The sequence below is a fragment of the Rhinopithecus bieti genome, unplaced genomic scaffold, assembly GCF_001698545.2.
Source record: "Rhinopithecus bieti isolate Rb0 unplaced genomic scaffold, ASM169854v2 scaffold_12928, whole genome shotgun sequence".
In the NCBI taxonomy this organism is placed as follows: Eukaryota; Metazoa; Chordata; class Mammalia; order Primates; family Cercopithecidae; genus Rhinopithecus; species Rhinopithecus bieti.
This window is the reverse complement of record NW_016807614.1, coordinates 306,605-319,977: the sequence shown is the minus strand read 5'-3', so window position 1 is coordinate 319,977 and position 13,373 is coordinate 306,605. Positions and strand designations below refer to the sequence as shown.

The 13,373-nt window shown below is 40.1% G+C and overlaps 1 protein-coding gene across 1 annotated transcript in view; it reads right to left on the bottom strand.

Annotated features, from left to right (window-relative positions):
- Nucleotides 1-897: 897 nt before the first annotated feature.
- POLG2 (DNA polymerase gamma 2, accessory subunit) overlaps nucleotides 898-13,373 on the bottom strand; it is a 21,348-nt gene continuing 8,872 nt past the window's right edge. Inside the window, exons 5-8 of the mRNA XM_017882837.1 lie at nucleotides 9,108-9,248; nucleotides 6,302-6,382; nucleotides 3,731-3,831; nucleotides 898-1,101 (exon numbers count right to left, since the gene is read on the bottom strand). Coding sequence (XP_017738326.1) covers nucleotides 936-1,101; nucleotides 3,731-3,831; nucleotides 6,302-6,382; nucleotides 9,108-9,248 — 489 coding nt within the window. The 3' untranslated portion in view covers nucleotides 898-935. The remainder of the gene's footprint in view (nucleotides 1,102-3,730; nucleotides 3,832-6,301; nucleotides 6,383-9,107; nucleotides 9,249-13,373) is intronic.

Below are 13,373 nucleotides of genomic sequence, written 5' to 3'. Positions count from 1 at the left end.
AAAAAAAAAAAAAAAAAAAAAAAAAAAAGAAATATTTACAGGCACTGTCAGTTGGAATTTTTGTCAAGTTGATAACAATGGGATATTTTACACAATCATATCAACACATAAAAGATTTCTTATAAACATAGATATTAGACAGGAAACAAACCGCAATAGATCACATCTAACATATATTTTAGTTTGGTTTTCAAAAATCCATAAATACTCTAAGTTTTAAAAGTCTATTTTAGGTTAATTTTGATATCTGACAGTACAGATGTGGCAGATTCCATAAAGACCTTTTCCTTCCTGGTAACAAAGCCCATTTCTGAGAGAGTAAGATACTATTGCAGCCTCAAGGAATAAATTGTTTGATCTAAATAATTTTCATTTCCCTGGATAGTGATTTGTCTAGAAATCATCATTTGACTTAGTTCTGACCAAAGACATGTAAAGACATCTTCCAACTGGGATGTCTGGAAAAGTTTTTACTTTCCTAATTTAAAAGGGAAGAGTCTTGGCTGACTAGCTCTTGTCTCTTTAACTTTTCTCCTAACTAGAATGATCATTAGGCTGGAAATACACAGCCACCTATGATCCTGAAGCAACAATTATAAAGATAAACACCAGCGTACGAAAGACGGTAGAACAGAAAGAAAGTGCCTGGGTCCCTAACTATAGAAACAGTAATACTTACTTTGGACAGTCTACCCTGTAGAGTTCTTGTATATGAGAAAAACAAACCCCAATTTGCTTAATCCAGTATAGATTTTTGTTTCTTGTAGCTGAACATATTCCTGATTCAATGAAAGGCATCAAAAATATAAACACTGAATGAAAGCAAGCACCACAAATGTCCACTTCATAAGTGCAAAGGGGCTAGAAATAAATCTGAGTGAACATAAGACAACCAAATTAGGAAAGAAGAATATTTATTATACAAATATAAAAATCTATACATTCTTAGCTGATGATATATACTTAATCAAAAAGTCTTTTAATTTGGATATATGCATCATTTCCTTCATTGTCGTGTCTCTGCTTCTCAGATGTATTAATCCATTCTCCAAAGTAGTTTCAGTTATCAAAACTGTGAAGAGGATACTCATTTCATCATACCTAAGAACAAAGTAGTTAAACAGACACATGAGCACAAATGTAAATGATCAATTCCTCCACGTTGCCAGCTGTCATGCCAGTGTCCATGCACTCTCAAGAGTCACAAACTCAGGCAGGGCTTGAGGGTGGATCAAAAAAATCCAACATTTGTAAAGTTCTGAATCGTATTTAAAGTAAAAATTTCAGACAGTTTCTAACTTATTGCTAGAGCTGAAAAGTCATAAAATCAAATCAAATCTGAGAATAAACACTGGAACCTCAACACATCATTTGGGGTGATAACACAGATGAACCTCATAATCTCCGCCTTTTGGTTCTTGGATGCAATCCGAGAACAATTATTTTAGACGGAAGTCTCTTACAATAAACAATATTATAATAAAGATGCAATTTGGTATAACAAATTATACCAAAATCATGTTTCATTTATTACTGAGTATGCTAGCTTATAGCTTCTAGTTCAGCAATAACCAAACAGACAGACGCACAGCTGACCTTCTGTATGCTTACCAAGTCACACTATCTCATTACTGTTTATTTCTTTTGTAGGACTCCATCAGAAACTTTTTATATCTCTGTTTATTTGTTTATTGTCTATTTTGTCCTCCTAGAACATAAGCTTAACAAGAATAGTATGGCCAGGCGTCGTGGCTCATGCCTGTAATCTCAGCACTTTGGGAGGCCGAGGTGGGCAGATCACGAGGTCAGGAGTTCGAGACCAGCCTGGCCAACATAATGAAACTCCATCTCTATTAAAACTATAAAAAATTATCTGGGCATGGGGTGCCTGTAATCTCAGCTAGTAGGGAGGCTGAGGCAGGAGAATTGCTTGAACCCGGGAGGCAGAGGTTGCAGTAAGCCGAGATCACACCATTGCACTCCAGCCCGGGCGACAGTGTGAGACTCTGTCTAAAAAAAAAAGAATAGTAAATTTTTCTATCTTGTTCACTACTATATCAAAGTGCATAAAATATAGTAGGTGCTTAATAATATTTTCATAAAAATATCCTGGGACAATAAAACCTTTACCATATAAAGAACAATTGCAACTTGATAATGTCCACATGGCTCAAAGGATAAGATTTTAGAACCTGAGAGGACAAGAAAGTTCAAGTGCTGCCCCTTCATTTTATACTTAATAAAACTATTAGATGCTCTAATAATAGAAAACTACTTTTCTTTGGACATCATCTGAAAGGTGTATTTTTTTTTTTTTGAGAAGGAGTCTTGCTCTGTTGCACAGGATGGAGTGCAGTGGCTCGATCTCAGCTCACTGCAACCTCTGCCTCCTGGGTTCAAGTGATTCTCCTGCCTCAGCCTCCCAAGTAGCTAGGACTACAGGCACAAGCCACCATCGTTGGGTAAATTTTTGTAATTTTAGTAGAGACGGAGTTTCGCTATGTTGGCCAGGTTGGTCTTGAACTCCTGACCTCAGGTGATCCGCCACCTCGACCTCCCAAAGTGCTGGGATTACAGGTGTGAGCCACTACGCCTGGCCTGGAAGGTATATTTTAACAAATTTTCAGAGAACTGAAGATCAAAACACAATGCTTCACAACTTTTCACCCAAAAGATACGCATTCAACGCAAAAAGTTTTAAAAAAACAACAAGAATGGATTACTTTATTTAAAAACAACAATTAATGAAATAGCATGGGGTGAGACTAGACACAGAGAGCTCAATTAGGAGATGATTTCTTTTTTTTTTTTTTTTTTTTTTTGAGACGGAGTCTGGCTCTGTCACCCAGGCTAGAGTGCAGCAGCCGGATCTCAGCTCACTGCAAGCTCCGCCTCCCGGGTTCACGCCATTCTCCTGCCTCAGCCTCCCAAGTAGCTGGGACTACAGGCGCCCGCCACCTCGCCCGGCTAGTTTTGGTATTTTTTAGTAGAGACGGGGTTTCACGGGGTTAGCCAGGATGGTCTCGATCTCCTGACCTCGTGATCCGCCCGTCTCGGCCTCCCAAAGTGCTGGGATTACAGGCTTGAGCCACCGCGCCCAGCAGGAGATGATTTCAATAATCCAGGCAAGAGATATTGTTGACTGTAGCTTGGGTAGTGGCAGTGAAGACAGAGATGGATTTGAGATACATTTAGGAGGCAAGCTTACAGCATTTGGTGATGGACTGGATGTAGAGTATAAGGAAGAGGGAGGAGTTACGGATGACAGCCAGTTTCTCTGTCTTGAGCAACTGGGTGAACAGAGGTGCCAATCCCTTAGAAGACTAGAATAGACTATCCCTCCAGAATAGAATTCCTTTCCACTCAGTCTCAGAATGGACCACAATGCCAGCAAAGACAGGCATTCCACTCATATTCCTTCAGTCTTGATTCAACACATGCTGTCTACATACATACTTTCATCCATAAGTGGATAAGCTGAGGTATACAAACTTCATGCCATTAAGTCTTGGAACTGCACATAGTAAGTGCTCAAACACACTTTGCTGAATCCTGTTCCCTGCTGTAAAATGAACTAGGTATACATAGTTCTGTAAAAGGGGAAGTGAGGAATAATTTAAAATTATATTTTATATATAAATTTAGAAGAGATTTGTTTCTGTAATTCCTAAAGAAACATAATCAAAAACTGTTGAAGAAATACAGTCTTTAATGATAATACAATTCTTACTTTGAATAAAGTTGTTCCAATGAGGACTGCATAGTTTCCAAATAACCAGGCCACACAGAAATTCCATTTTCTAGTAACTCATTAAATAGCCCTTGACAAACCTAGAAAGAAATAGAAAAACTTCAAATATGAAAGAAATAATGGTAGTTAGAGTGATTATCCTATTTTTGTGAAGCCACAGATCACCCTCTTCAATCTCTAAAATGGGTATGTTGCTTTATGTGATGTTAATGTTTATAACTTCCATATCATATACTTTATAAATTGTATACTTCTGAAAATGAAGTAAGCATTGCAAAGCTGAGTACTAAATGCCAATCTTCTGAGAAATTTGTATACCAAATAAGAATTTTTATTATCATCATTCAAAACACAAAATCAAAACAGATTCTGTCAGAAAAAAAACCAGGAGATCCAAAGGGCTGTATGAACTCAGAGCCCTCATCTGAGAGGTGAGACCTGAGCCCTAGGTTATAACACCAAGTCAGGAAGAGGAAGAAGAGCCAGGAAAGAAAAAGGATGAGGAAAACGAGAGTAGTACTCCAGAAGCCAACCATGGAAAATGTTTCAAGACTGATCAACCAATTTCACTGGAATGCTGGAGACAAAAGCTTGACTGGAAATACAGAAGTAATGATGAATACATGACATAGTAAACTTTACTGTTTTCTTAACAAGCAATAGGGAAGCAAAACAAAGCATAATTTAAAACCCCCTTAACAGTCTAGCACCAACAGTCCAGAGCAGGGTTCCTTACCTTGGCACTGCTGACCCAGGGTGTTTAGCAGCATTCCTGGCCTCCAGGAGAGGCCCGCAGCACCCTCCCACTCTTAGGACAACCACAAATCTCTCCAGACATTACTAAATGGTGACTGAGCTACAGCACCCTAGGAGTTTCCTAGTTGTAAGTATATTAGGGAGGCTGCCATACCCTGGGAGAAAACGTGGGACATAAGCCATATCTTCTTCTTTGAGTTCACTATCTCCCATCTTCCCAGACCTCTCCACAGAAGCCAGGGTCAGAAAGCAGGGGGACTCTCAAAGCCTTTAAATCTTTTTAGTGTCCACGTTCAGGTCTGGACTGGGTCTCAATTACCCAGACAGAAATGATGACTGCTGAAGGAGTCTCTGGAACAAAATGAAAGCCATCCCCCACGGCTTTTCTTAAGAGTATTTAATCATCAGAACAAATTAGAAAAATCAAAATAAAATTATATATCTAGAATATTTGAATATAGTCAGTTATCAAAAGTGTTAAGTTCAAAGGGGAAAGGCTAGGCACGGTGGCTCATGCCTGTAATCCCAGCACGTTGGGAGGCCGAGGTGGGTGGATCACTTGAAGTCAGGAGTTAGAGACCAGCCTGGCCAACATGATGAAACCCTGTCTCTACTAAAAATGCTAAAAAAAATTAGCCAGGTGTGGTCACCTGTAATCCTATCTACTAGGGAGGTTGCGGCAGGAGAATTGCTTGAACCTGGGAGGCAGAGGTTGCAGTGAGCCGAGATCGTGTCACTGCACTCCAGCCTGGGTGACAGAGCGAGACTCCGTCTCAAAAAAAAAAAAAGTTCAAAGAGGAAAGAAATAATTCACTAACATCTGTACAAATATTTTAATTACTATGTCTACTCACACACTAAAAAAATGAAACTATGAATGGACATGAACAGCAAACCCACTGAATTATATTCAGCTTCTTTAACACACTTCAAAATTATATATAATCACAGTACTTACCCACAGTTATTATTTAATTAAAGTTTTTTTGTTTTTTTCCCTGAAACAGGGTCTTGCTCCGTCACCCAGGCTGGCGTGCAGTGGTGCGATCTTGGCTCACTGCAACCTCCACCTCCCGGGTTCAAGTGATTCTTGTGCCTCAGCCTCCTGAATAGCTGGAATTACAGGCACACACCACTATGCCCAGCTAATTTTTGTATTTTTAGTAGAGACCAGGTTTTGCCATGTTGGCCAGGCAAATTAAAACTTTTTTTTTTTTTGAGACGGAGTCTGTCGCCCAGGCTGGAGTGCAGTGGTGTGATCTCAGCTCACTGCATCCTCTGCCTCCCGGGTTCAAGTGATTCTCCTGCCTCAAGTGAGCCTCCCGAGTAGCTGGGATTACAGGTGCGCGCCACTACACCCAGCTAATTTTTGTATTTTTAGTAGACGGGGTTTCACCATGTTGGCCAGGATGGTCTTGATCTCCTGACCTCGTGATCTGCCCGCTTTGGCCTCCCCAAGTGCTGGGATTACAGGTGTAAGCCACTGCACTCGGCCTAAAACATTTTAAAAAGCAAATGAATCAAAATAAAATTTTAAATGGCAAGCTATCAAGTTTAGAGTAATGGTTAGGTTGAGCATCCCTAATCAGAAAACCCAAAATCCAAAATGCTCCAAAACCTGAAACCTTGAGTTCAAAGGAAATGCTCATCAGAACATTTAAGATTTTGGATTTTTGGATTAGAGATGCAAATATACCAAAAAAATCTGAGATCCAAAACAGTCCTGGTCCAAAGTGTTTTGGACAATACTCAACTTGTAATTAAAATCATGACATTTAAACTCATTTAACTCACCTGCCTTAGTTCCAATGTGGGGCCTCTTCCTACATCCAAAGCAACCTTAATAGGGGCTAAACAAGGGTGAAGTTTAAGGACCTAAGGCAATTAAATGGGGGAAGGAGAAGATAGGAAAGGGGAAAAAGCATAGTTTGTTTATAACAAAAGTTTAAATATAACACAAGTATTAACAAACACAGTTTCTTAACAGTTACAATTTTCTGTGTGAAAATAGAAGTTAGCTGAGGTCATAAAAACACCACGTAATAACATATTCAGCTGCCCTCCAGATTTCTCCACTCAGATGTTTGCCAGGAAGAAATTAAATTGGCCAGGCATGGTGGTGCATGCCTGTAATGCCAGCACTTTGGGAGGCTGAGGCAGGTGGATTCCTTGAGCTCAGGAGTTCGAGACCAGCCTGGGCAACACGGTGAAAACTTTTCTCTACCAAAAAAACAAAAAAAAAATTAGCTGGGTGTGGCACACACCAGTAGTCCCAGCAACTCAAGTGGCTAAGGTGGGAAGAATGCTTGACCTGGGAGGTCAAGGCTGCAGTAAGCCCAAGATCATGCCACTGCATTCCAGTCTGGGGGACACAGTGAGATCCTGTCTCAAAACAAACAAACAAACAAACAAAAACCAAAGAAATTAACTTGAGACCCTCCCATTTTCTGACAACTCCCTCAGTCAAAATGCTTCTTCCAAGCATCACTTTGGACCCCACCAGCCAGGGCCACGTGGTTTAGCATTTCAACTTTCTCTCTCTTGTCAAAACTTACTGCTCCTCTCTTTTTATATATATTTTTTTGAATTAAAAAATTAATTTTTTTTTTTTTGAGACAGGGTCTGGCTCTGTTGCCCAGGCTAGAATGCTCCACTCACTGCCTCACTGCAACCCCCATCTCTGGGCTCAAGCCATCCTCCCACTTCAGCCTCCTAAGTAGCAGGGACTACAGGTGCACGCCACCATGCCCAGCTAGTTTTTAGTATTTTTTTTGTAGAGACAAAGTTTTGCCATGTTGCCCAGACAGACTGGTCTCCAACTCCTGACCTGAATGATCCACCCACTTTGGCTTCCCAAAGTGCTGGGATTACAGGTGTGAGCCATTCAGCCCAGCCTGTTCTTCTCATTCATTAATTCATCCAACAAACATTTTAATGCCTCTGATACCAGGAAGAGTTCCAGGTGCTAGGGGCAAAAATCTCTGTCTCGTGGCAGGGAGAAACAGACAATACAAATAAGTAAATAATATATGTGAAGGTGGTAGGTGCTAAAAAAGGAAGAAGATGGAACATGCTGGCAAGAGGCTGGGGGAGGTTTTCAGCAACTTTAAGGTGGTCAGAGAAGGTCCTTTTCCTATGGTGACACTTGAGTGGACACTTGAAAGGAGGTAGGGGGACAAGACATGGATGATGGAGAAAGAGCACTCTAGGCAATGGGGAATACAAATGACAGGGCTCTGAGCTGGCAGCATCTCCGGCATGTTCTAGAAATAGCATGGTCAGTGCTGTTGGAGCAGACTGAGTGAGGTGGAGAATAGCAGATCAAAAAGAGGGCTTCAGTTTTTCCTGAGATGAGAAGCTTTCCCGGAGGGCTCTGAGCAGAGGAGCAACACAACATGCACCTTTGAACAGATCCACTCTATCGGGGGAGGAGGGATGGCAGCGGCTTATAGCAGGGTAGTAGCAGGGGACAGGCTAGGAAGTGGTCAGACTCAGGATATGTTTTGAAGTTAGAGTCAAACAGGATTTGCTGATGGTTTGGAAGTGGAGTATAAGAGAAATAAAGGATTCCTTTCTTTATTAGCTACATACCATTTATAAACCCCATCCCCCAGAACAATTTCTCTAAACAGACTTCTCCATGGCTATAGCAGACTAAATGAACACTATATAATAAATCACTTAACTAAGCAGAGTGGTTTCCTACACACTCATGGTTCCCAATCCCAGCTGAACACTCAACTCAACATCACTTGTTAAAACTTTTGATTTGGGGCAGCTTCGTTTTATCTTCCAAGGGTATATGACTATTCCCCACTCGTGCCATTTAAACCCCCACTCTTCCACGTTTAAACTAATAGTGCCTCCTAAATCCCTGAGAAAATAGAGGGTATCAGTAAAATGTCCTTCAAAGGCCAAAAAGCCCAGTAGCCTTTTTATTATCTCACTATCCTTTTTTTCTTCCCTGCTGTTTCAAATAACTCCTTTTCAAGATACATTCCTCTACTTGGGCTCTTGATCCCATCCTGACCCCTCCTGTTTCCTTCATCTTGCCCCATTAGTCATTTATTTTCTCTCCTGTAACTTCAACTTCTCCTCTCAATTTTCTTTGATCCATAAAAATGCTCCAAGTGCATGTTCATGCACTAAAATCAGCCTTTCCAGGCCCACATCTAGCTCCTCTGATCCAGCGACCAGCCATGTGGCACGAGACCAGAAGCCAGATACCTGGGGGCAGAGAGGTCAACAGCACTGGTCACCCTGATCCGGGTCCTTCTTCCTCCTATGTACCAATGCTTCAGCTTCTGATACAAATGGAAGCCACCAATGGAAAGGTTCAGGGGCTAGGAGTCATAGAAACAGCTGTCTGTTCACAGTTAAACAGAAATGCCTTTGGGATTACTTATTAGGGATGCCTTGTTCTATTCTGTGAGAACCTGATTCTTATTCCTGTGGCCAGATTCTAAAAAAACTGAAAAATACTTAGACTACATGCACTAAATTTATTATTCATGGTTTATGTTAGAAACCAAGCACACTAAGAAAAAAAAAAACTCCATATTTTAGTTTCCCAAGTCTACCTCTAAAACATCAACAGCACCTTTCTATGAAGATTCTTCTTTCTTGTAAAGGAGTTCTCCGTCAGCTGGAGAGCATCATAGAGGTATGCCAGCATGCCTCGGTCTAGATCCCCGTTTACAGACAGAACACAAGGAACCACATTTTTTCGTCCATCTCGGCCCTTCACAGAAAACAGAAGAAAATAAAGAATAATTTCACAGTTCTTTTTTTTTTTTTTTTTCCCCTGAAACAGAGTCTCACTTTGTTGCCTGGCCAGGCTGGAGTGCAGTGGTGTGATCTTAGCTCACTGCAACGTCCGCCTCCCAGGTTCAAGTGATTCTCCTGCCTCAGCCTCCCGAGTACATATTTTAGACGTACACAATCAGAATACAAAAGTAAAGTTTCATTTTACAAGGCACCCACTCTGTACCAGGCCTGTGGTAGGCACTGGGCCCAAGAAGACGATAAAGATGCATTCTCTGCTCTCAGTGAGTCCAGTGTTTCATCAGCGAGGCCCAAATGTGAATTTTAAAACTATGGTGATTGGTTGGGCTCTATCAGAGATTCTGAACGAACTCAACTGAAGTGGGACCTAGGCATCAATTTTTTCAACAGCCCTACAGACTATTTTTTTAATGCTTCCGAGCTAAGAGTTAGTATTCAGAAAGGTAACACTTTTTTTTTTTTTTTTTTTTTAATACAGACGGAGTCTCGCTCTGTCACCCAGGCTGGAGTGCAATGGTGTGATCTCACCTCACTGCCACCCTCTGCCACCCGGGTTCAAGTGATTCTCTTGCCTCAGTCTCCTGAGTAGCTAGGACTACAGACGTGAACCACCATGTCCGGCTAATGTTTTTCTATTTTTAGTAGAGACGGGGTTTCACCATGTTGGCCAGGTTGTTCTCAAACTCCTCAGCTCAGGTGATCCACCCACCTCAGCCTCCCAAAGTGCTGGAATTACAGGCGTGAACCACTGCGCCTGGCCTAGAAAGGTAACACTTTAAGTAAAAATTGTTCACTGATTATTGATAAAGTTCAGAAGAGGCCTCAGGGAAAAAAATGGTGTGCTTTAGGGAAAGGGATTTGGAGTATAATTTTCTGAAATGTAAAGTTATTTTCATAAAAAAAATCTTTTAAAAACTTACTTTTTGCATTAAAGCCATAATTATGTAAAATAAACTACATCATAGTACATGTATGAATTAAGTATTGATAAACAGGACTTACTTCTTCCTCTAAATTGAAGAGGAATCATTTTCAAATTCTTAAAAATTTTCCAATCCTAGAAATTTTTTAAGTTTTGGTTAAAAACAGGTTGCACTTCATCTTTCTTTTTTTTTGTAAATTTTTGTAAATCATTGTTCACCTGGATATTCATGTAATTTAAAAAAAAAATAACCACCTTTGGCTAGAGTCACAGAACAAAAAAAAAAAAAAAAAAAAAAAAAAAAGAAGAGAAAAGCCCACAAATTTAAATCCTCAGCTTCTGTTAATTATTCATGATCAACCAGTCTTCATTAATACATATATATACTGACATTTTAAACCTATTTGAATTGCATATGATACTTTAAAGATTCACAAGAATTTGCCCTCAAAGGCAATAAACTTTCTGATACCTGGGACTCTATTCTACCAGTTGTATTTCACACAGTTACAGAACTGATAGTTAATAGGATAAACTGGGCTGGGAGCAGTGGCTCATGTCTGTAATCCCAGAACTTTGGGAGGCCACGGTGGACGAATCACTTGAGTTCAGGAGTTCAAGACCAGCCTGGTCAACATGGTGAAACCCCATCTCTACTAAAAAGACAAAAATTAGCTGGGCATGGTGGTGCATGCTTGTAGTCCCAGCTACTCGGCAGGCTGAGGCATGAGAATCACTTGAACCCAGGAGGTAGAGGTTGCAGTGAGCAGATATTGTGCCACTATACTCCAGCCTGGGTGACAGAGTGAGACTCCATCTCAAAAAAAAAAAAAAAAAAAAAGGACAAACTCAAGTATTGAAAGATTCTGTGGTGCGATTTGAATCAAACAAAATCTAAATCTGAATCTTTAAGTATGAAGAATGCTTTAGGCCAGGCACAGTGACTCACTCCTATAATCCTAGCACTTTGGGAGGCCAGGGCAGGAGGATCACTTGAGCCCAGGAGTTTGAGACCAGCCTGGGCAACATGGCAAGATCCCATCCCTATTTAAAACAAACAAACAAACAAAAAACTGTTTTTAATGTTTTCTAATTTTTTGAAAATTGGATATCCAACAATATCAGGATATCTGGTGGCAACTCTTCTAACAATATCTGATTTCTCACACCATCCAGAACAAATTATTTTCTATCCTAACTGTTCTTCAGCCTTTATCGGTCTGCTTCACTGTTCTCTAAAAAATATATTTGGACATTAACTATAAAATCAACTAAAAACATATACAAAATGGCCTAAGAGGCTGGGTGCAGTGGTTCATGCCTATAATCCCAGCACTTTGGGAGGCTAAGGCAGGAGGATCGCTTGAGCCCAGGAGTTCAAGACCAGCCTGAGCAACACAGCGAGACCCCGTCTCTATTAAATAATTTTTAGAAAGAAATGGCCTGAGAAACATTTCAAGAAAGCATACTAAATGACAGAAATTCTACTTAATATTTTATAACATGGTCAACTAATGATGAATAATTTTGTGAACTCTGGAAACAGAAAAGGAACAATGTCATGGAAGAAAAAAATTTCTGTAATAGGAAAACTCTTCATTAGTGAAAATGATACCAATAAAAGAACAAAATAATCTGGGCTTGGTGGCTACACATGTAATCTTAGCACTTAGAAAGGCAGAGGCAGGAGGACAGCTTGAGCCCAGGAGTTCAAGACCAGACTGGGCAACATAGTGAAACCCCATTCTTCATACAAAAGAAAGAAAGAAAAAAGAACAAAATAAGAGACTAATAGCCACAATACAAAAATCATCTTTAAATCCCTAGTCACAAGGTTGAGCTGTTCTTTAACTATGATAATTAACCAATAAGTTTCATTTGAGAGCTGAATACCCCAAAATGAAGTGTGATGGTGGTGGAGTTAAAGGAAAATGTTCACCAGTTAAGCCTTCTAGTTTTCATTAGTTATTCATATTTAAAATTCCAGCCTGGTCAATATGGTGAAACCCTGTCTCTACTAAACATACAAAAATTAAACAGGCGTGGTGGCGCGTGCCTGTAGTCCCAGCTACTCAGGAGGCTGAGGCAGAAGAACCACTTGAACCTGGGAATTGCAACACTGCACTCTGGCCTGGGCGACAGAGTGAGACGCCGTCTCAAAAAATAAAAAAATAAAAATTAATCTACTTTCTACTCATTATATATAAACTCCTATGTTTTTGCTATGCATTTTTTCTTTTTTTTGTTGAGACATGGTCTCATCCTGTTGCACAGGCTGGAGTGCAATAGCACAGTCTTGGCTCACTGATGATCCTGGAACAATATATTGCTACAAAAGGTAAGGAAGTGCTTGTCAAGACAATGATGGCGATATGTCAAAAGGACACTGGCCAAATCTAGGACAATTTGACCATCAAAATAAACAATGACAGTAACACACTGTAACCTTCTGAGAAAGTAATCTGTGAATCCATACCAATATAAAAAAAAATGGGGGAGAAGGAAAAGCTCTACTCTACAGTATATTGCTGACCAGTAAATCTAGAAGGAATGATGGAATTTGGTTTAAAAAAACAAAAACAAAAAAAAAAAGGAAAGGGGAAAAAAATACCATTGGCAAATCTCATAGTACTAACTGATTTGAGCAAGAATCATCAAGGGATGCTGCAATTAGTAAGGTAAAATTTGGTGACATGGCCAAACATGGTGACTCATTCCTATAATCCAAGCATTTTGGGAGGCTGAGGCAGGAGGATTGCTTCATCCCAGGAGTTTTGAGACCAGCCCAGGAAACAAAGCTAGACCCCGTCTCTACAAATACTAAACAATTAGTCAGGTGCGGTGATATATGCTTGTAGTCCTAGCTACTTGGGAGGCTGAGGCAGGACTGCTTGAGCTCAAGAGTTTGAGGTTGCAGTGAGCTATCACCACACCACTGTGTTTCAACCTGAGCGATAGAGTGAAATCGTCTCAAAAAAACCCTTTAAAGAAAAAAAAAATTAACCATTTGGCAAACCTCACAGTAATAACTGATCTGGGCAAGAATTATCAATGGATGCTGCAACCAGTAATGCAAAATTTGGTGACAAAGAAATTATCTGCATCATCTTAAAGTATCTGCCCACAACACTTATTAATTACTAAATTTTTTTTTTTTTT